Source organism: Euprymna scolopes, chromosome 18 (assembly GCF_053919585.1).
Source record: "Euprymna scolopes isolate OS-2025 chromosome 18, ASM5391958v1, whole genome shotgun sequence".
NCBI classification, from domain to species: Eukaryota; Metazoa; Mollusca; class Cephalopoda; order Sepiida; family Sepiolidae; genus Euprymna; species Euprymna scolopes.
This window is the reverse complement of record NC_136499.1, coordinates 112,464,476-112,488,143: the sequence shown is the minus strand read 5'-3', so window position 1 is coordinate 112,488,143 and position 23,668 is coordinate 112,464,476. Positions and strand designations below refer to the sequence as shown.

General features: G+C 31.6%; 1 protein-coding gene across 3 annotated transcripts in view; it reads right to left on the bottom strand.

Annotated features, from left to right (window-relative positions):
- LOC145297770 (uncharacterized) overlaps nt 1-23,668 on the bottom strand; it is a 576,130-nt gene that overhangs the window by 254,700 nt on the left and 297,762 nt on the right. For all 3 annotated transcript variants that reach the window (XM_080144014.1, XM_080144016.1, XM_080144015.1), the window contains exons 27-29: nt 15,456-15,699; nt 10,548-10,715; nt 3,046-3,201 (exon numbers count right to left, since the gene is read on the bottom strand). In XM_080144014.1, coding sequence (XP_080000140.1) covers nt 3,046-3,201; nt 10,548-10,715; nt 15,456-15,699 — 568 coding nt within the window. The remainder of the gene's footprint in view (nt 1-3,045; nt 3,202-10,547; nt 10,716-15,455; nt 15,700-23,668) is intronic.

Here is a 23,668-nt window from a genome sequence, read left to right as displayed (position 1 = left end):
ATGTGGAAATTAGTTACAGTATAGTCGGGAGAACAACAGAGACGGTCGACAGATCATGATGGCTCCGAGTAGAATAGGTCAGAAATGGTGATTGTAAAAATCAGCTATTCAACTTTCCAAAAGGAAAAATACATTCTGGAATAAAAAGTTGCCGAAAATGAAAAATGAACCCGGGCTCTATCGTTCTTGAGGAGAATTTCCACTGCAGATTTTCCATCAAGACAAGGCCAAATATGGACCAGATATGTTTACCAATTGGCCAGATGGTGAAACTTCAAATAAATGTTATTTGTCCTTTGTGTGGTAAAGGTATTTATGTATATTCTTGTCCTGTCATGAATTGTATTTAAATGTATATACACATAAATCCGACTAGATCAGACGATCACAACGCTAGACAGTCATAGACGAACACACATATATACAAACGTATATACACAGAGTCATAGACGAACACACATATATACAAACGTATATACACACAGTCATAGACGAACACACATATATACACACTGTTAAGAATGATGCTTCACGTTGAGACTACGTAAGGCGCCTACGCAACAAAGATTTTTTTAAAAACTAAAAAAAAAAAAAAAGAAATGGACAAGGTCCCTTGGGTTCGATATATCTTGCCGAACAAGTGGGGATGGGGAGACTGTAAAATAGACAAACGAACAACGTATGAAAACAACAAAAACACGAACACAAGCGATGAAGTTTAAATCGATTTTATTACAAAAATAGACTATGGTTGGAGGGGGATGGGATTAGATAAAAAAAAAAAAGAAGCAAATTATGAAGATGTGGAAGGGTGTCTTACACTAAGGTCTAAAAATGCTGACAGAAAATACATCAATGAACAATAAGAAAATAAAATGACCAAATTAAGGAATCACCGAGTCATTGCACGATATATACATATATATATATATATATATATATATATATATATATATATATATATATATATATATATATATATATATAGAGAGAGAGAGAGAGAGAGAGAGAGAGAGAGGACTTACAGTTTTTACATTTTTTTCTATATGAAGTTTCTTCGGCAAAGTCTGTTATTTTAAAGTTTTTGCCTTCGTTTCGGGCGATTTCTTGAGAAATATACACTTACAACTCAAATGCTGATTTGTAAAGTTCGCAAATCATTCTTCTTGTTTCAAATTATTCTGTTTATATTCTTAGTTTATTATAAACTAGTTTTTTGTTCAGTTTTTACTCGGTGAGTGTCCGCATCCATCCAGGCTTAGATCCATTATCGACGGTCACCCGAAACGAGCTTTCACCCTCTGTTCCATTATTTTATCCCTCTGCTCCATGCATTTTTGGTTCGCCGTGTTCCCTCATGTTCGCATTGTCATTATCTCCTTTTTGCTGTTTGGATGGGATTTCCCCTCATCCGTTCTCCACGGCAGCCTTGCCGAGAGTGTCTAAAAGAAAATGTCCCTCTCTCTCTCTCTCTCTCTCTCTCTCTCTCTCTCTCTCTCTCTCTCTCTCTCTCTCTCTCTTCTCCGTACTTTTCTTGCCCCTCTCCTTCTTTATTCACTTTTTCTGCTAAGCACCCGGAACTAAAAAGGGGTCAGAAAGTGCGCTGACCGGATAACATCGTCGATTCGTTGACTCATCCTTAAGGGGTGGAGGTGGTGTTGGTCTCTATTGAACGCTTTCTTCAACTCTCTCCTCCTTTCTCTTTCTCCTACACACACACACTCTCTCTCTCTCTCTCTCTCTCTCTCTCTCTCTCTCTCTCTCTCTCTCTCTTTCCATCTCTGTTCTTTTGCTTCGGCGATAATTAAACAAAAAAGAAAAAAACAAAAATGATATACTCTCCGTCTGCCTAAAATTAAAATTTAGAATTTTCCGTTTAAAACACTATCTATTTTAAGGCGTATATATACTCGCTAGCTAATAATAGAAACATATAGATATATACACAATTCACCCCATCCATGTTATATAGACGCCAACAACATAACATGTATACACGGCCTTCTTCTAACGAACTCTTCCGTTCTTCAAATGACTTGTTTTTATGCAGCCCAGGATAATCTAATTTGCATACAAACGGCGAGAATTCACGTTACTTTCATGTGACCGTTGAGCAGAAAATCAGCTGCACGTCGCCATTTTGGTTTTTCTGTTGTTAAGTAACTGGGCTTTTGCCAAACGCGCAGGCACGTCGGTGTTTCCGAGGAAAGACATTTTCGCAATTGCTATAATGTTCCTTACATTTTCTTAAATTGTCTTATTATGGATTGAACTCGAAACTTCTAGGTAGAATTCCTGCCGGAAGAATATCAACCGCTTCATCGATTAGATTAAGATATATTATTAGTTTAACCGTTTTATAGAAATATGATCGCATATTTTTAATGAGAAAGTAAGAAAGACAGCAAGAGAAGAAGAGTTCGAAAGTGAGAAAAAAAAACGTGAGAGAAAGAAAGAAAAGAGAGAGATAGAGAAAATAGAGAGAGAGAGAGAAAAAAAAGAGGGAGAGAGAGAAAGGAGGAAGAGCAACAGACAGCGAGAACATGTGTGATGGAGCGAAAGTGAATTGAGAGAACATGTACGTCGTAATGGGAGAGAAAAAGACAAAGAAAAGACTAGAGAGAGAGAGAGGGAGAGAGAGGAAGGCAGAGGGGGGGGGAGAGAAGGCGATCGGAAGAATAGATATATATATATATATATATATATATATATATATATAGATAGATAGATAGATAGATAGATAGATAGATAGATAGCAGGGTAGATAGATAATTAGAAGTTTAGTGATAGAGGAGAAAGAGAGAGAGAGGAGAGAAAAGAGTGGAAAGAGAAAAGATTGAGAGCTAGAAAATGGAGAAGAGTACGAAAAAGAAGAACGAAAGGGAGAGAGAAGTGGGGGTGGGAGAAAGAAAAATAAAAGGGAGGGAGGGAGTAAAAGAAAGGTGGAAACAGAAGAGAGAGAGAGGGGGGAGAAGGAAAGAAAGTGAGAAATAGGGGAACCGAAAAAGAGAGAGAAATAGAATAAGAAAAAGAATATTTTGTTACCTTTGCAAACGTCAATCGTTTGTGCAGCTTGTTCTCTGCCCTTCATATCTGACGGACAACTTTCGCAATTAGTTGTATTGGCCGAATAGGTGTTTACTGGACATGGTTTGCAGGGGGGAACACCGGTTGACGAGAAGAATCCTACAGGACATTTGGCTGCAAAGAAAAGAAATTCAGTTTTAAAAGTAATTAACATTTAATATGCTGTTACGAAGGTATGAATGGTTCTTTTATGGTTGTGAGGGAGGGTTAGGGTTAATACATTAAGTTTTTGGAGGGAGTATATTGCTGACTTTTTAACGCTACATAAGCCAAGATATATATATACTAGCAGGGGTGCCCGGTGTTGCTCGGGTGTTTGGAGGTGTATGCTGTGCAAAAAAAGCAAAAAAACAAAAAAAAAAATGGTTAATTTTTTAAAACTTTGACCCCTATTATGACCCCTTAAAATTTATAGTTTCGGGCTCAAATCACTTTATTAAGTTAGATCCAGGTTCAAGGAACCTATATCTAAAATTTCAAGTGTCTAGACCCAAAATTGTCGGAGGAGTTTGGTAGAGTTCTTAAAGGTCAAATCGTTGAAATTTGACCCCTTAACAGCCAAATTTCTGGCTGACACCCGTCACATCGATGTTCCCAAATCTCAATACCCGGTATTTCAAATTTCGAGTCTATAGACTAAAAATTGACAGAGTTATTGCGTAGGGAAATGTACACAGACAGACAGACACACAGACACACAGACAGACAGACAGACAGACACGTTCACTTTTATATATATATATATATATAATGACCTGGACGGGTTTTATATCGTCTTCTTCATTATCTTTACATTTTAGTGAATCTGGTTCTCCAAAACCTCATTCTTTTGATAATTTTCTGAAGAAAAAGAAAAACCACTACAGAATTTTCACACATTTCCACTTAAAAATTTTTCCTGAACATTTTTATGTTTTCCATAAGAGCTTCGTGGGCCGAGTTAAAAGTTTTGACGGGTCGTTGTTTGGACCTTATTACTATTTTCGTTCTTCTGATGTTTTGTTGGCGTTAATTATTCATTCGTATTTTATTTTTCATAGTTGTTTTTATATTCAATGTTAAATATCCATTTCATCCCTAATGGCGTCATACCTGTAGCAGCCGAAGCATGCTACAATCATAGGCAAGAGCTAATTCTCGTGACTCGGGATTTGAAATCAATTTTCTCCCTGGCTTGACCAATCACAAGCTAGCTTTCAATAACGTGACTGAGTACACAAAAAGCGAAATCTGAAACTCCTACCTATTTCGTCCTGACCCTTCCGGCAGCAGACTTTGCTGAACGTGAGTATAACAAGCTAACCCGGCGACCTTCTTCTAACTTCCCGTTTGTTTCCACGTGCGGTACCCAAACGAACATTCTTTATCATGCTGCAGAACTGCCCTTTGTTGATACACTGGCACACACACACACACACACACACACACACACACACACACACACACACACACACACACACACACACACACACACTACAACACGTAAATACACTGAAGACTTTGCTTTTTCTTTCTCCTTTAACCGGCCTCCTTCGGCAATATATTAAATCTATCTTTACACACAAGAACGCTTCCACCTACTAACCCGTATCTCTCTAGTACAAGCAACTAACGAAGATGACAAAGTTGCTTTGAATATAGAATGAAACTCCATTTTGTTGTCTAATTCAGCCACAATCAACATAAGGTTCTTTCTACTGTTGTCTGTATTTCTATCTTTTTATTGTTTCGTTTTTAATCCGTATTGCTCTTTTTACTCCCTGCTCTACCTGGCAGAAAACCTTTGGCCCCAAGCTAATGTGAGTACCACAAAAAACATGGCTATCTTCATATGGGACTCTTTAATCCACAATCCACAACACGTAGTACACATACGAACTTTCCTTTTTGGGTTTGTTGGTTGTTTTTGTTTTACGGCATATCAACCTTTTTCAGGTTATTTAATGCCGAATCTAGTTATTTTGCGGAACGATTTTTAATGGAGTATATTTTTTTTAAAGTCAGACTCTATTTAACCCATAGTTGGGATTTCCTTTTAGGCTATTCACATTGATACATAGACTAGACACACACTACTACTATCTGCTACAATATGTCAACACACTGAATACCTTTCCCTTTCTTTCTACATTGACCGGCTTCACTTATCTACATCGCAGAACTGTCTAATTCTTTATTCCAACTACTACTGACTACACACGTGTAAACTTAACTATTCTCTCCTTCAACAAGCCGGTATAATATTAAATCTATTTTTAAACACAAGAACACTTCCATCTACCAACCAGTTTCTCTCTTGTACACGTTAATAACGAAGATGACAAATAAAGTTGCTTTGAATATAGAATTAAAATTTTGTTGTCTAATTCAGCCACAATCAACGTAAGGTTCTTTCTACTGTTGTCTGTATTTCTATCTTTTTATTGTTTCGTTTTTAATCCATATTAATAATCTAAATAATTTTTTTAGCGCTATGTAGATATTTAGATATATAAAAAATTAAAAAGAAAATATGTAGATATATAAAAAAAATTTTTTTTAATATTTAGATATATAAAAAATTAAAAAGAAAATATGTAGATATATAAAAAAAATTTTTTTTAATATTTAGATATATAAAAAATTAAAAAGAAAATATGTAGATATATAAAAAAAATTATTTTAATATTTAGATATATAAAAAAAAAATTACCTGGACGTGTTTTATACTGCTTTTCTCATTATCTTTGCTTTTTAATGAATCTGATTTTCTAAAATCTGATTTTAAAATAATTTTCTAAACAAAAAGAAAAACCACCACATTATTTTCATACATTTCTATTCTTTTAATTCTTTCTATATATCATGGGCTTAAAGACTTTGACAGGCCGTAGTTTGGAGACCCTTGCATTAATATATGCAAGAATATTAAAGATTATGCCAGTTCCTTTAAATGGTAATCATAACCAATAATCTCTAGACAATAAAAATAAAAACGTTTTCTTTTTTTTACGAAAGAATTCATTTAACAGAAAACTGTTAATTTTCCTTTTTTACCATAGAAAAAAAGTTGTTGTTTTAAATGTTTCCATTATTTTGAAAACATTTTTAATTATTTAAAAAATGTTATTTGATTATTTTAAAATGTATTTTTAAAAATATTTTTAAATGTTTTATATAAGTTATAAATTTTTTTCTTATTTTTAAAATGTTTTTATTATTATTAAAATATTTTTTGATAATTTTTTAACAATTTTTAATTATTTTTGTAAATGCTTTTTAAATTGTTTTTAAAAAATTTTTAAAGTTTTTTTTATTACTTTTGATGTTTTTTTTAATTATTTTAAATCTTTTTTTATTTTTTTTTGTTTTGTCTATTTTTTTAATTGTTTTACCATTTTTAACAATTTATGCAAACTGTGTTTTTTTTTCGTTTGCACATTCTTTTAGTTTAACGACAAGAAGTTCTCTTTCTTTTTTTTTTTCGTTTGTGTTAAAAAATACTCGTTTTCCACATGTATTTGCTCCCACGTTCAGGCACCGTCTGAGACGATTTCGAAATCAACCCTATGTGTACTTTTTGCTCATGAAACAATAAAAAACAAGCATAGCTCGTCGACATCCCCACTTTACGATTTTCATTAATTTAAAAGAATTTTTATAAAAAGCTAAAATATATACTCGCCTCTTCTGTGCAAGCAAAAAAAGAAATACCAATTAAACAAAAGCAGTTCTTTTCTAAATCCTAATAACCAAAATATAACTACCTCCCCAAAATAACAATATACTTAAAAGCTGTGCCTTTCTCTTGTAAACAAGTATAATATATATATATATATATATATATATATATATATATATATATATATATATATATATATATATATATAATTACTTATTTTGATAATTATTAAATACCTACAGACACTAGTGTTTCCGGCCCTGTCGGTGGGGCATTAGAATATGCCGACTGCCCCCCTGCAGAGGGTAAAAGTCCCTCGATGGGGGTCCTGGATATGACCTTAAACTATATCCAGTGGTGAGGCCCCAGCTTGTGGGCTTTGGGGAGTGTGGAGCCACCCTTTAATTACCATTGCTCCCAGGTCCACTCTGACCCGGAATGGTAGTATCTGTTAGGGTCCCAACTATGGGTTAAATAGAAACCGACGTGAAAACAACAAATATATTTTATTAAAAAAAATTTTCTTCAAAATCTTTGGATTCAGCATTAAATACCCGGAAAAGGGTTGATACGCCGTAAAACAAAAACAACCAACCAACCAACTAACCAACTAGTGTTTCATCCTTTCGAGAATCATCAGTGCAGGGTGTCGCGATTAATGCTGATTGAGAGATTCGAACTTATCAACGAAACCATCTCTAACTCCATTAGCAATTCATAAATTCAGTCGGCCACCATTAACCGGGAGAAATATTGTTGAAATTTAAACATATATTTTTAAATGTTTTTATCGTCTGTCAGAGTAATGTAATCATTATATAATGATCTGCGCATAAGAGCTAAAGTGACCGACTTTATTTCAAGAATAAGAAATGAGTTTCTTAAAGGGGCTGATATAATTATTTTCTATAATAATTATTAAATATCTACAGACACTAGTGTTTCATCCTTTTGGGAATCATCAGTGCAGGGTGTCACGATTAACACCGGTCAAATGTTTGTGGGAAAAATTTGCTTATTCAATTATATTTCACTTTTTATTTATATTAATCCTTAAATTTATGAAGCTCGATGTTACTACAGAGCATAAACAAATAAATGACAAAAACCAATATTCAAAATTCCAAGATGTTGTCCATCTTACCGTTTATTTCTTTCAGCATGTTAAAATGTTCAATTCTCGACAGCACCTGTTTCATAGTGCAGAACGATTCATATAATTATTATTAAAAATGATGTCAACTTTTGAATCTGATTAATATCAAAGATGATGTAACTATCACAAAACACAATTGCAACTATGCTTACAGATTTTTTTTTCGGATTTATGTAATCACTAGCGGGGGTACCTGGCCCTGCCCGGGTGTGTGTGTGGGGGGGGGGCGGGGTAACAAAAAAAGTTTTGGTAGGTAGGTAGGATCGAACCAGGAGCCTTGAGGGGAAGATGGAAAATAAAGTGTGAAAGAAAAACTGAGATGTTTACCAGCTCGGCCAGCAAGGGAGAGTAACAGAAATACGTTTGAATTTATTTAAGAATTAAAAAATGAGGTCAAATATCACATCATAGAAATAACCCAGTTTTTTGGGGGGTTTGTTTACATAAACTGACAGGTGCGTGATTTTGAATTTAACGATGCCAAACAGAAATACCACAGACAACTTTCACTGCGGGGTAGTTTTTTTGGGTTTTGCTTCCCCAAAATGTTGGCGGGGGGGGGGACCCGCTCCCTATAAAAAGGGAAGTGCCCCAATGAATAGAAATTACCTGATATAAGGCCTTGATAAGTGGTGATCTCTGTGTAAAAAAAAAAAAAAAAACTGCATGCCTGTGGAACTCTGTTCCGTCTGCCTGCTTCCCACCGGACTACAACTTGGATGTCTTCAAGTCCAACGTTAACAAATTCCTAATGAACCGCCCCCTTAAGTAAACACTTCATCAAATCTCCACACTAACGTAATGTACTTGCAATAACCCTTATCCCTGAGTGGCTTCCGGGCCTTGATAAGTGGTGATCACTGTGTAAAAAAAAAAGAAAAAAAAAGGGGTTTCAAAAGCTGATTGCTTTCCGGATGTTCCCGGCACGAAAGCTGGGAACAACACCTTCGCTTTAGACTATTTTCGATTTTATACGAAAAAACCGAATCAACATGAGAAGAATTGAAATAACAAGAATAGTAATCCCCCCCCCCCCCGCCGAGAATCCCGGCGAAAAAAGCTTTTGCCGGACATACAGTAAAAATGCACACACACACACACACATTTTTGCTTTTATATATATATAGATGTCCATTTTCTTTTAAAGTTAATGAGTTCTTACTTCTTCTGATGAGTCAGGGCAGAAAAGATTCAAAAACTGACAAAATAATTATATGAATGGTTCCGCGCTATGAAACAGGGGCTGTCAAGAATGTAACTTTTTAACATGCTGAAAGAAATAAACGGTAAGATGGACAAAATCTTGAAATTTTTAATATATACTTTTTGTAACAGATATATATAAGTGATGGGACGATTCCAGTATTTCTTTCCGATTCTGATACAATTACTGATTCTGATACAGTTACTGATTCCATACTAAATTCTCAGTTCCAGTACATTTATTGATTTCAATTCTTTATAAATATTGAAATTATCAACTATAGAGTTATTGTTTTGCCTTAATTTATTGAAACAAAGAACTTCTGCCAGGACCAGATGCACAACAGCCAGAACCAGGGACTTGTTCAGGATGATGAAAACAAAGTTTCCAGCCACGGTTATGGTCTTTGGTCTTAAGAGAGGGCCCCCATCATACCACCTCACATCTTCGAAGTCGGCTTGAAAGTCAGCAACAAAGTGTACCTGGATGTGCTGAAGAGCGTGGTGATTCCCTGGTGCAATCAGTTGGCCGCTGGCAGACCCTGGGCGTGGCAGCAGAACTCGGTGCTGACCCACAAGTCCAAAGAGAGCCAGGCTTGACTTCAGAAGGAGTGCTACGACTTTGTACCTTTCTCTCACTGCTACTTCCCCGCTCCCCCCCCCCCGCCCGAGTTGCACCTGCTGAACTACTTCGTTTGGTCATACGTCGAGAACATCACCAACATGACCTCCCAAAAGTCAACCTGATTGCCGCCATCCGCCAAGTATTCACTGAGCTCACACCAGCGCTTGTGGAAAAGGTATGCTCCCAGTTCCAAGCTCGTATCAGGCAGTGATTGAGACTGAAGGCGGCTACATTGAATAGATGTCAGCTCTACTACATAATCAAGTTATCTGAATTGATTTTTTTCAATGAAAGTTTTAAAACAAAGCTGTAGTATTGTTTTTTAGGGCGACAACTTCATCATTCCACTCTGTAATTTGTACCAATTGTAAGAAAATATAATAAAGCAACAATTATTGTCCATGTGCATGTTTGTATGTGTGACTAGAACTTGAAAACGACAAAACAAACACCCACAAAGTTAATATCTTCTTAATCGGTGTTGGCCTAAATGAATAATATTTAATATATAGAAAAAAAAATTATTCTTTGATCCTAAACTGGTACAGATTTCATAAGGGAGGGTCAGTTTTTCAGCCAGATTATGTACTAAGTAAAGGGGAGTAACTCTGCTATTTTAATCAACGAGTTAATTCTCGTACGAATTGTTTATGTACACGTGTGTATATAGAGAAGAGAATGGGCTGGGAGGGGGAAACGAGGGAGGAGGAAAGAGTCAAAGATAGAGAAGATATAGAAGTTTTAATATAAAATATTGCCCTGGGCAACACCGAATAGTCCTGCTAGTCTATAATAAAGCAACAATTCTTACTTACGTTTGCACATGTTTAAAGAGTAACCACCAGTGGAATATGTGGACGTGTTTGGAGGACATTTGTTACATGACGGCTGGTCTTCCTTGTCTTGATATTCACCAATAGGACACAGTTTACAAGTGACGTCACCACTTGACAAATCGTAATATGAACCGGGAGGACAGGGAACTGAAAAATGAATTGAATAAATGTTAAATACACAAAAATTTTCTTTATGTGTTGCTTTGGCTGATGGCAAAACGGTTAGAATTTCCAACCTTCAAATAAAACGGCTTAGAATACTTATTGAAATTAACAATCTATTTGAATTATCTCCCTTTGATTGTGTGAAATGCTGTTAAGTTATATTAGTGATGGGATGATTCTAATATTTTTCTCGATTCCGATATAAGTCTACTTTGAACTCTGTCAAGACAGGATAAGCTGCTTCTAACAGCTCCAGCTCAAATGTGGGAACAGTACTCCATCATTGGATGTACCTGGCTTTTATATAAGTAGAGAATTTCATCAGGAGTGAGATATCTACAAGCGGTCAGAGGATCCTACCATTTTTGAAGCGATCTTGGCAACAGATTTCATGTATGTGTCCCATTTCAGATCAGGAGTAAAGGTCAAGCCCAGAAGCTTATCAAAACATGGAGCCTTCCCAAAACGAGAGCCATTCATTTTAATTGATGCCAGATAGGGATCAGATCAGTTTTTGATGCATTTTATCCATTTGTTAACAGCCGGAATGGTTTTGCCTGCATTCAAAAAATTAATGGTGAGACCAGTCGCAGACCACCAAACAGTCAGCGTGACTTTCTTTTGGTACAACACTGGCTTTGAGAAGTGTTGGGGAACGTCGTCAGTGTCTAATCACTGATCTGAGCATCACTGATTGTCGTAAAGAACCCACTTTACATCGCAAGTCACAACTCAGTCGAGAAATAGGTCGTTTTTGTTGCATAAAAGAGAAGACAACATTGAGAGCATTGCCAAGGCTGCTGCAAGGAAGGTTGGCTCCCTCTACCGTGCTAGAAAACTACTTACGCCTGAAAGTATCCTGTACCTCTATAAGGCCACCATTCGCCCATGTATGGAGTACTGTTGTCACATCTGGGCTGGTGCATCCATCTGCTGCTTGTCTCTCGCTCCTGGACAGGGTTCCAAAAGAGAATCACCAACCTGATAGGTCCTGAACTGTCATCTAGGCTTCAGCCTCTGTCCCATCGACAACATATTACATCCCTCTGCCTGTTCTACAAATACTTTAATGGTGAATGGTCTGACGAACTGCAAACACTTGTACCTCCTCGACGTAACTACCCCCGACAAACCCGACAAGCTACTAAGTCTCATCCCTTTACAGTAGAGATCCCTAGGTGTAAGAAAGCCTTTTACTCCAATAGTTTCTTCCCCAGAACTGCAGGTCTTTGGAACTCCCTTCCGGGATTCTGCTTTCTCAACTGTACTGATATGCAGAAGTTCAAGTGTAATGTGAACAAACATCTTTCTACTCATCTCCCTTCATAATGCTCCTGCAAATTAAGTCCCTGATAGTAGCCCCCTGCTTCAAAGTGGCACTGTGCCTTGTTTGGGGTGAAAATTGAATTTAAAAAAAATAAATAAATAAAAATTCATAACGGTGTTTCTTTTGATTGTCGTTCAATTCACCCATTTTTGTCTTTCCAAGCGAATGGTTAGAAATCGTTGTATACGTTACGTCTAATTCAGAAACAAGTTCTCAAATAGTTGTGCGTGAATGGGCTTCAAATAAGGCTTTTAATTGATCGCTGTCAACATCCAATGCCTGATCACTATGCTCATCATTTTCAAGACTCTCGTTGTCGCCACATAATTTCTTAAACCACCATTGTGCTGTGCGTCCAGTAGTGGTTCCTGGGTCAAATGCTTTGTTGATACGAAGAGTTGTTTCAGCAACTTTTCGGCCTAGTTTATATTGAAATAAGAAAATTGTGCGAATTTGCTTGTTTTCCATTTTGTATTAAACATTCTGAAAAGAAGACATACTTGTTTTTAAACGATTCTAATTCAAACGATAAGATAAAGCGAAAAACATTATTTAAAATAATATATAAAGTAAAGGTATTATAATGAAAACTTATTTGAAAATACGTCAGTTGAAATCAAAATTGAAAATTCCGCAAGAACCTGCTTGTCAACCTAAATGCTTCAGTATAGTATCTGTTAATTTATCCTTAGTCAATGCAAGAGAAACCTTCTATGTTGTACGAAGGGCGTGAAATAAGTAATGCCCCTGACCCACTTCCAGTTGTCTGATCTAGCTGAAATTTTGCATGTGCAATGATTTATATCTATACGCGTTATGTGGCAAATTACAGCTCTGAACTAATTGTGGTTTTATGTTTTACAGATGTTTGAACTGAGTCAGGTGTGAAATGGAGCCTGTTGAATGTCGAGCAGTGATCTGGTTTTTGTATTTGAAAGGATGCACACCACAGGAGACTTTTGATGAAATGAAAGAAACTTATGGTGATAATACCCCATCATATGACCTTGTAAAACGCTGGCATTGTAAATTCAAACATGGCCGGAAGTCTGTGAAAACAGGCTCCCAGACCTGGTCGCCCCCCCCTTCTGCCATTGATGAGGAATCTGTCCGTCAAGTTTTGGCGGCCATTTTGCAAGATCCGCGTATTACTATTCACCAAATCGCCGAAGATGTCAAGATTAGTACAGGGTCTGTGGAAACTATCATTCATGACTATTTGCATATGCATAAGGTGTCTGCCAGATGGATTCCCAGGTTGCTCACACCATTCCAGAAGTGAGAATGCGTCAATGCTCGAGGATGAATCTGGTGATGTGCCAAGAAGATGAGTCAAAGTTTTTCAAAAGACTGATTACACAGGATGAAACCTGGGTTCATCACTATGATCCAGAGACCAAAGCACAGTCAATGCAATGGAAACACTTGGACTCACTCCCTCCAAAGAAGGCAAGGGTGCAGCCCTCCGCTGGGAAGGTCATGCTCACAGTCTTCTGGGACCAGGACGGAGTAGTGATGACAGATTTCCTGGCAAAGGGTACCACAATTACAGGAGCCTATTACACTTCACTTTTGAGGAAATTAAGGGAAGCTATCAAAATCAAGAGGCGGGGCAAGATCAGCAAAAGTACCCTCCTCCTGCAGGAAAATGCTCCGGTCCACAACTCGCATGTCGCCAGATCAGAAGCACGAGGCGTGTGGTTATGAAATCCTACCCCATCCTCCCTACCTTCCTGACTTTGTACCCTCTGATTTTCACCTCTTCCCAGCCATGAAGTTGTTTTTGAAAGGAAAGCGTTTCCCAGATGATGCAGCCTGGATTTCTGAAGTCACGCCATGGGTTGAGGCCCAACCTGGGGTGTTCTACAAAAACGGTCTCCAGAGCTGCATCAAACGATGGTAGAAATGCATAACTCTGGGTGGTTCCTATGTAGAGAAAGATTAATAACTGTTCCAAGTTTCGTTGCTCTACTGCTATGGGAAGTGGGTCAGTGGCATTACTTATTGCACACCCCTCGTATACTGGGTGTATATAAATATGCATATGTAAAATAGGGGTTCATATTTGATGATAGAATATATAAGAAGAGAATTCTTATATATTCTATCATTAAATATGAACCCCTATCGACATTATTTTTGCACTAATCTAATATTTTACTAAAACAATATTTCTCTTCTCAACCTATCAAGGTCACTATGTTGCCCGGAAGCAGTGTTTCCCGGGTAGCTTTTTTTTTTTTTTTTTTACACAGTGGTCACCACTTATCAAGGCCCGGAAGCCACTCAGGGATAAGGGTTATTGCAAGTACATTACGTTAGTGTGGAGATTTGATGAAATGTTTACTTAAGGGGGCGGTTCATTAGGAATTTGTTAATGTTGGACTTGAACACATCCAAGTTGTAGTCAGGTGGGAAGCAGGCAGACGGAACAGAGTTCCACAGGCGTGCAGTTCTAAGAAAGAAGCTTTGTTCATGGAATCCACATTTTGATTTAGGCACAGATAAAGAGCGGGGAAAATTTTTCACAGTGGATTCGGCTAGACGGGTGTTTTTCGTGAAAGATTGCCGAAGGGGGACCAGAGGTTGGAGTTCAGACGAGCACCTTCCAGCTCTATACAACATCTATACTGAGGTAATTTTTATTTTTGTTTACTGCCAGACTGCCCCTTTTTAGAGAGTTGATTTACCCCCACATTAAAAACGACCTTGTGTCACATTTTGCTTTTATGGAGAAGCAAATAAATAGCAATAAATCGAATTATAACTGAATGGAGAGATCGATAAGAGTGTGTCATCACAGTTTAAGCAGAAATAACAGGTGTTGTTTTTTAAATTTTGCATCAGCGACAGTAGACATTAAGATTACTCCTCATGTACTACCGGACAGCAGCTTTTAAGATTACTCCTCTTGTACTACCGGACAGCAGCTTTTAAGATTACTCTTCTTTTGCTGTCGCCGTAGCTGCTACCATCCCACCCGCATTCCAGACACCAGAACACCAAAACCACATACCTGTCGCTACCGCTCCTACCACAGCCTGACAATATCAACTGATTGTTGCCGAGTTCGTATCAACAGCCAACCAGCATTTCTACCAACGTCTTGCCACTGCCATATTCTGACAAATTCAACAGTTCATTTTACGATTGCTTTAACTTTAAATAAAAGTTTAAACTCAGCCTTTTCGTTTGTCCTTTTCTTGTCATATTCCGCTTTTGACTTTATAAAATGGAAAACATTTTCGCATAAACGGACAAAAAATTATCTTTAAAAAACTTATATTTTCTGATTGTTTTTAAAATACCTCCTATCTGTTATTTCTGCCCCACCCTGTAGAACACAATAAGCAATTGCCCGAAACAGTAATTATGTAAAAAAAAATAACACTTACCGCAGTAGGTATAACGCTTAACTTCAACTATACTAGACGTGTTCGAACATTTGGCAAACACTTGTATCGTAATTGCATCATAAACTACTGAGGTGCAATTGGTCAGTGTCAATTCCGTGAAATTTGCGTGCAAAAGGTAAATCGGATCATTCAGGTGGTTCCTAAATGTAGTTAAACATATATCTTCAATATATGTTGGAAGAACTACATCGGCTTTATTTCGCATCCATCCATTAAAAGTAATCTGGAAAAAATTATAGAGAAATGGTTGGGTTTTTATATACATAATAAAAAACAATCTAATATATAAAACTCACTATGTGTGTGCGTCTGCCTGTCCCATTTTTTTTAAGTGCATCTTCTCCAAGATGCAAGGTCACAAAGCGGCACTTGTCTATATATATATATATATATATATATATATATATACTTTCGAGTAGATTTATCCAACAATCAGCTGGTATGGAAAACTTTGAACTTGTCTATAGAGGTCACTCTCTGCTATATATATATATATATATATATATATATATATGAACAAATGATTAATAAAACATGTTAAAAGACATCTTGAGAAAGAGTTAAAAACATATTTAATTTTAAAAAAAATTTTTAAAAAGCAAGCACAAGATAAGTGGATAGTCCTTAATCCGCGGAGTTTCGAAGAAATACTCTCCTTCTCATCAGACGGCAGGAATTAGCAAAATGCAGGATCGGATTTTGCATATAAAAAGTATTTAATGAAACTACAAGTAAGTCACAGATCTTACTTGGTTAAAAAAAGGGGTGGGGTAAGGGGAATAGGAGGTAAAAGAAAAATGATAAAAAGATTTCCCATGAATGGATAGTCCGGTGAAGGGTAAAAAATCCAAGAATGGTAAAATCCAAAACGGTCGAATTTCAAATTTCCAATCCAATGGGTAAATTCCATTTATATATATATATATATATATATATATATATATATATATATATATATATATGTGTGTGTGTGTGTGTGTGTGTGTGTGTGTGTGTGTCTTCTCCCCCTCCCATCCATCTCTTCATTTCAAATTTCTCTCTCCTCCATTATCCCTTCTACCTATCCTATCTCACTAACGTTTAATTCCAGTAATACTAAGGTCTTTAATAAAAAGTTCCAGCTTTTTACCGGCCTATAAAGAAGAATTACTCCAGAAATATGCCCAACTTGGACTTCTGCTCTATGATGTGGATTACACAATATACAGCTTGGATCCCATTACTTCACTGCTTTAAAGGACAGTTACATTGGATTTTACCACACAATTTGGAACTAAACCTTTATATCATTTTCTTCAATTTCCCCTGCTATGTGACTTCTATTTAATCAATTTTTGATTATGATTTTCCATGTCTAACTGATTTTAGCAAATAGGGTGAATGCCTTTATATCTATTTGCTAATATTTTCTCCTCTGAAGAGATGGTAGGCATCGAAACCCAATAGGATAAGGAGATAAAATTTCTGAAGTATTCTTTGTCTTACTTGGAATAATAAAAAATCATTGATTTGAATAAAGGTTTTTAAATTTCATTGAATCACTATATATATATATATATATATATATATATATATATATATATATAAAAGTGAACGTGTCTGTCTGTGTGTCTGTGTGTCTGTCTGTCTGTGTACATTTCCCTACGCAATAACTCTGTCAATTTTTAGTCTACAGACTCGAAATTTGAAATACCGGGTACTAAGATTTGGGAAAATCGATGTGACGGGTGTCAGCCAGAAATTTGGCTGTTAAGGCGTCAAATTTCAACGATTTGACCTTTAAGAACTCTACCAAACTCCTCCGACAATTTTGGGTCTAGACACTTGAAATTTTAGATATAGGTTCCTTGAACCTGTATCTAACTTAATAAAGTGATTTGAGCCCGAAACTACAAATTTTAAGGGGTCATAATAGGGGTCAAAGTTTTAAAAAATTAACCATTTGTTTTTTGTTTTTTTGCTTTTTTTGCACAGCATACACCTCCAAACACCCGAGCAACGCCGGGTACCCCTGCTAGTATATATATATATATATATATATATATATATATATATATATATATATATATATGTGTGTGTGTGTGTGTGTGTGTGTGTGTGTGTGTGTGTGTGTGTGTGCATATATGTGTGTGTGTGGGTGTGCATATATGTGTGTGTATATGTATATATATATGAGTGTATGTAGTTTTATTTAAGAAATGATGATCAATGATAAAGTAGTTCTATTTAAGAAATGATGATCAATTTAAAAGTAGTTTTATTAAAGAAATGATGATCAATTTTAAAGTAGTATTATTTAAGAAATGATGGGCAATTTTAAAGTAGTTTTATTTGTAAAATGATGATCAATTTCAAAGTAGTTTTATTAAAGAAGTGATGATCAATTTTCCAGTAGTTTTATTTAAGAAATGATGATCAATTTCAAAGTAGTTTTATTAAAGAAATGATGATCAATTTTAAAGTAGTATTATTTAAGAAATGATGGGCAATTTTAAAGTAGTTTTATTTGTAAAATGATGGGCAATTTTAAAGTAGTTTTATTAAAGAAGTGATGATCAATTTTCCAGTAGTTTTATTTAAGAAATGATGATCAATTTCAAAGTAGTTTTATTAAAGAAATGATGATCAATTTTAAAGTAGTATTATTTAAGAAATGATGGGCAATTTTAAAGTAGTTTTATTTGTAAAATGATGGGCAATTTTAAAGTAGTTTTATTAAAGAAGTGATGATCAATTTTCCAGTAGTTTTATTTAAGAAATGATGATCAATTTCAAAGTAGTTTTATTTAAGTAATGATGATCAATTTCAAAGCAGTTTTATTAAAGAAAATATTATCAATTTTAAAGTAATTTTATTTAAGTAATGATGATCAATTTCAAAGCAGTTTTATTAAAGAAATGATGATCAATTTCAAAGTAGTTTTATTTAAGTAATGATGATCAATTTCAAAGCAGTTTTATTAAAGAAAATATTATCAATTTTAAAGTAATTTTATTATAGAAATGATGATCAATTTCAAAGCAGTTTTATTAAAGAAATGATGATCAATTTCAAAGTAGTTTTATTAAAGAAAATATTATCAATTTTAAAGTAGTTTTATTAAAGAAATGATGATCAATTTAAAAGTAGTTTTATTAAAGAAATGATGATCAATTTAAAAGTAGTTTTATTAAAGAAATGATGATCAATTTAAAAGTAGTTTTATTAAAGAAATGATGATCAATTTAAAAGTAGTTTTATTAAAGAAAATATTATCAATTTCAAAGTAATTTTATTTAAGTAATGATGATCAATTTCAAAGCAGTTTTATTAAAGAAATGGTGATCAATTTCAAAGCAGTTTTATTAAAGAAAATATTATCAATTTTAAAGTAATTTTATTTAAGTAATGATGATCAATTTCAAAGCAGTTTTATTAAAGAAATGATGATCAATTTCAAAGTAGTTTTATTTAAGTAATGATGATCAATTTCAAAGCAGTTTTATTAAAGAAAATATTATCAATTTTAAAGTAATTTTATTTAAGTAATGATGATCAATTTCAAAGCAGTTTTATTAAAGAAATGATGATCAATTTCAAAGTAGTTTTATTAAAGAAATGATGATCAATTTTAAAGTAGTTTTATTAAAGAAATGATGATCAATTTAAAAGTAGTTTTATTAAAGAAATGATGATCAATTTAAAAGTAGTTTTATTAAAGAAATGATGATCAATTTTAAAGTAGTTTTATTAAAGAAATGATGATCAATTTAAAAGTAGTTTTATTAAAGAAAATATTATCAATTTCAAAGTAATTTTATTTAAGTAATGATGATCAATTTCAAAGCAGTTTTATTAAAGAAATGGTGATCAATTTCAAAGCAGTTTTATTAAAGAAAATATTATCAATTTTAAAGTAATTTTATTAAAGAAATGATGATCAATTTAAAAGTAGTTTTATTAAAGAAATGATGATCAATTTAAAAGCAGTTTTATTAAAGAAATGATGATCAATTTCAAAGTAGTTTTATTAAAGAAAATATTATCAATTTTAAAGTAATTTTATTTAAGTAATGATGATCAATTTAAAAGTAGTTTTATTAAAGAAAATATTATCAATTTCAAAGTAATTTTATTTAAGTAATGATGATCAATTTCAAAGCAGTTTTATTAAAGAAATGGTGATCAATTTCAAAGCAGTTTTATTAAAGTAAATATTATCAATTTTAAAGTAATTTTATTTAAGTAATGATGATCAATTTCAAAGCAGTTTTATTAAAGAAATGATGATCAATTTCAAAGTAGTTTTATTAAAGAAAATATTATCAATTTTAAAGTAGTTTTATTTAAGTAATGATGATCAATTTCAAAGCAGTTTTATTAAAGAAACGATGATCAATTTCAAAGTAATTTTATTTAAGTAATGATGATCAATTTCAAAGCAATTTTATTAAAGAAATGGTGATCAATTTCAAAGTAGTTTTATTTAAGAAATGAGTGTCAATTTTAAAGAAGTTTTATAAAAGAAATGATGATCAATTTTAATGTAGTTTTATTAAAGAAATGATGATCAATTTTAAAGTAGTTTTATAAAAAAAATGATGATCAATTTTAAAGTAGTTTTATTTAAAAAAATGATGATCAATTTCAAAGTAGTTTTATTAAAGAAAATATTATCAATTTTAAAGTAGTTTTATTTAAGAAATGATGATCAATTTTAAAGTAGTTTTATTAAAGAAATGATGATCAATTCTAAAGTAATTTTATTTAAGTAATGATGATCAATTTCAAAGCAGTTTTATTAAAGAAATGATGATCAATTTCAAAGTAGTTTTATTATAGAAATGATGATCAATTTTAAAGTAGTTTTATTAAAGAAATGATGATCAATTTAAAAGTAGTTTTATTAAAGAAATGATGATCAATTTAAAAGCAGTTTTATTAAAGAAATGATGATCAATTTAAAAGTAGTTTTATTAAAGAAAATATAATCAATTTCAAAGTAATTTTATTTAAGTAATGATGATCAATTTCAAAGCAGTTTTATTAAAGAAATGGTGATCAATTTCAAAGCAGTTTTATTAAAGTAAATATTATCAATTTTAAAGTAATTTTATTTAAGTAATGATGATCAATTTCAAAGCAGTTTTATTAAAGAAATGATGATCAATTTCAAAGTAGTTTTATTAAAGAAAATATTATCAATTTTAAAGTAATTTTATTTAAGTAATGATGATCAATTTCAAAGCAGTTTTATTAAAGAAATGATGATCAATTTCAAAGTAATTTTATTTAAGTAATGATGATCAATTTCAAAGCAGTTTTATTAAAGAAATGGTGATCAATTTCAAAGTAGTTTTATTTAAGAAATGAGTGTCAATTTTAAAGAAGTTTTATAAAAGAAATGATGATCAATTTTAATGTAGTTTTATGAAGGGAATGATGATCAATTTTAAAGTAGTTTTATAAAAAAAATAATGATCAATTTTAAAGTAGTTTTATTAAAAAAATGATGATCAATTTCAAAGTAGTTTTATTAAAGAAAATATTATCAATTTTAAAGTAGTTTTATTTAAGAAATGATGATCAATTTTAAAGTAGTTTTATTAAAGAAATGATGATCAATTCTAAAGTAATTTTATTTAAGTAATGATGATCAATTTCAAAGCAGTTTTATTAAAGAAATTGTGATCAATTTCAAAGTAGTTTTATTTAAGAAATGAGTGTCAATTTTAAAGAAGTTTTATAAAAGAAATGATGATCAATTTTAATGTAGTTTTATAAAAAAAATGATGATCAATTTTAAAGTAGTTTTATAAAAAAAATGATGATCAATTTTAAAGTAGTTTTATTAAAAAAATGATGATCAATTTAAAAGTAGTTTTATTTAAGAAATGATGATCAATTTCAGAGTAGTTTTATTTAAGAAATGATGATCAATTTCAGAGTAGTTTTATTAAAGAAATGATGATCAATTTTAAAGTAGTTTTATTAAAGAAATGATGATCAATTTTAAAGTAATTTTATTAAAGAAATGATGATCAATTTTAAAGTAATTTTATTAAAGAAATGATGATCAATTTTAAAGTAGTTTTATTATAGAAATGATGATCAATTTTAAAGTAATTTTATTAAAGAAATGATGATCAATTTTAAAGTAGTTTTATTAAAGAAATGATGATCAATTTTAAAGTAGTTTTATTAAAGAAATGATGATCAATTTTAAAGTAATTTTATTAAAGAAATGATGATCAATTTTAAAGTAGTTTTATTAAAGAAATGATGATCAATTTTAAAGTAGTTTTATTAAAGAAATGATGATCAATTTTAAAGTAGTTTTATTATAGAAATGATGATCAATTTTAAAGTAATTTTATTAAAGAAATGATGATCAATTTTAAAGTAATTTTATTAAAGAAATGATGATCAATTTTAAAGTAGTTTTATTATAGAAATGATGATCAATTTTAAAGTAGTTTTATTAAAGAAATGATGATCAATTTTAAAGTAATTTTATTATAGAAATGATGATCAATTTTAAAGTAGTTTTATTAAAGAAATGATGATCAATTTTAAAGTAGTTTTATTAAAGAAATGATGATCAATTTTAAAGTAGTTTTATTATAGAAATGATGATCAATTTTAAAGTAATTTTATTAAAGAAATGATGATCAATTTTAAAGTAATTTTATTAAAGAAATGATGATCAATTTTAAAGTAATTTTATTAAAGAAATGATGATCAATTTTAAAGTAGTTTTATTAAAGAAATGATGATCAATTTTAAAGTAATTTTATTAAAGAAATGATGATCAATTTTAAAGTAGTTTTATTAAAGAAATGATGATCAATTTTAAAGTAGTTTTATTAAACAAATGATGATCAATTTTAAAGTAGTTTTATTATAGAAATGATGATCAATTTTAAAGTAATTTTATTAAAGAAATGATGATCAATTTTAAAGTAGTTTTATTATAGAAATGATGATCAATTTTAACGTAGTTTTATTAAAGAAATGATGATCAATTTTAAAGTAGTTTTATTATAGAAATGATGATCAATTTTAAAGTACTTTTATTAAAGAAATGATGATCAATTTTAAAGTAGTTTTATTATAGAAATGATGATCAATTTTAAAGTAGTTTTATTATAGAAATGATGATCAATTTTAAGTTGTTTTATTAAAGAAATGATGATCAATTTTAAAGTAATTTTATTAAAGAAATGATGATCAATTTTAAAGTAGTTTTATTAAAGAAATGATGATCAATTTTAAAGTAGTTTTATTAAAGAAATGATGATCAATTTTAAAGTAGTTTTATTAAAGAAATGATGATCAATTTTAAAGTAATTTTATTAAAGAAATGATGATCAATTTTAAAGTAGTTTTATTAAAGAAATGATGATCAATTTTAAAGTAATTTTATTAAAGAAATGATGATCAATTTTAAAGTAGTTTTATTATAGAAATTATGATCAATTTTAAAGTAATTTTATTAAAGAAATGATGATCAATTTTAAAGTAGTTTTATTATAGAAATGATGATCAATTTTAAAGTAGTTTTATTATAGAAATGATGATCAATTTTAAAGTAATTTTATTATAGAAATGATGATCAATTTTAAAGTAATTTTATTAAAGAAATGATGATCAATTTTAAAGTAATTTTATTAAAGAAATGATGATCAATTTTAAAGTAATTTTATTAAAGAAATGATGATCAATTTTAAAGTAGTTTTATTAAAGAAATGATGATCAATTTTAAAGTAGTTTTATTTAAGAAATGATGATCAATTTTAAAGTAATTTTATTAAAGAAATGATGATCAATTTTAAAGTAGTTTTATTATAGAAATGATGATCAATTTTAAAGTAGTTTTATTATAGAAATGATGATCAATTTTAAAGTAATTTTATTAAAGAAATGATGATCAATTTTAAAGTAATTTTATTAAAGAAATGATGATCAATTTTAAAGTAGTTTTATTATAGAAATGATGATCAATTTTAAAGTAGTTTTATTAAAGAAATGATGATCAATTTTAAAGTAGTTTTATTATAGAAATGATGATCAATTTTAAAGTAATTTTATTAAAGAAATGATGATCAATTTTAAAGTAGTTTTATTATAGAAATGATGATCAATTTTAAAGTAGTTTTATTATAGAAATGATGATCAATTTTAAAGTAGTTTTATTAAAGAAATGATGATC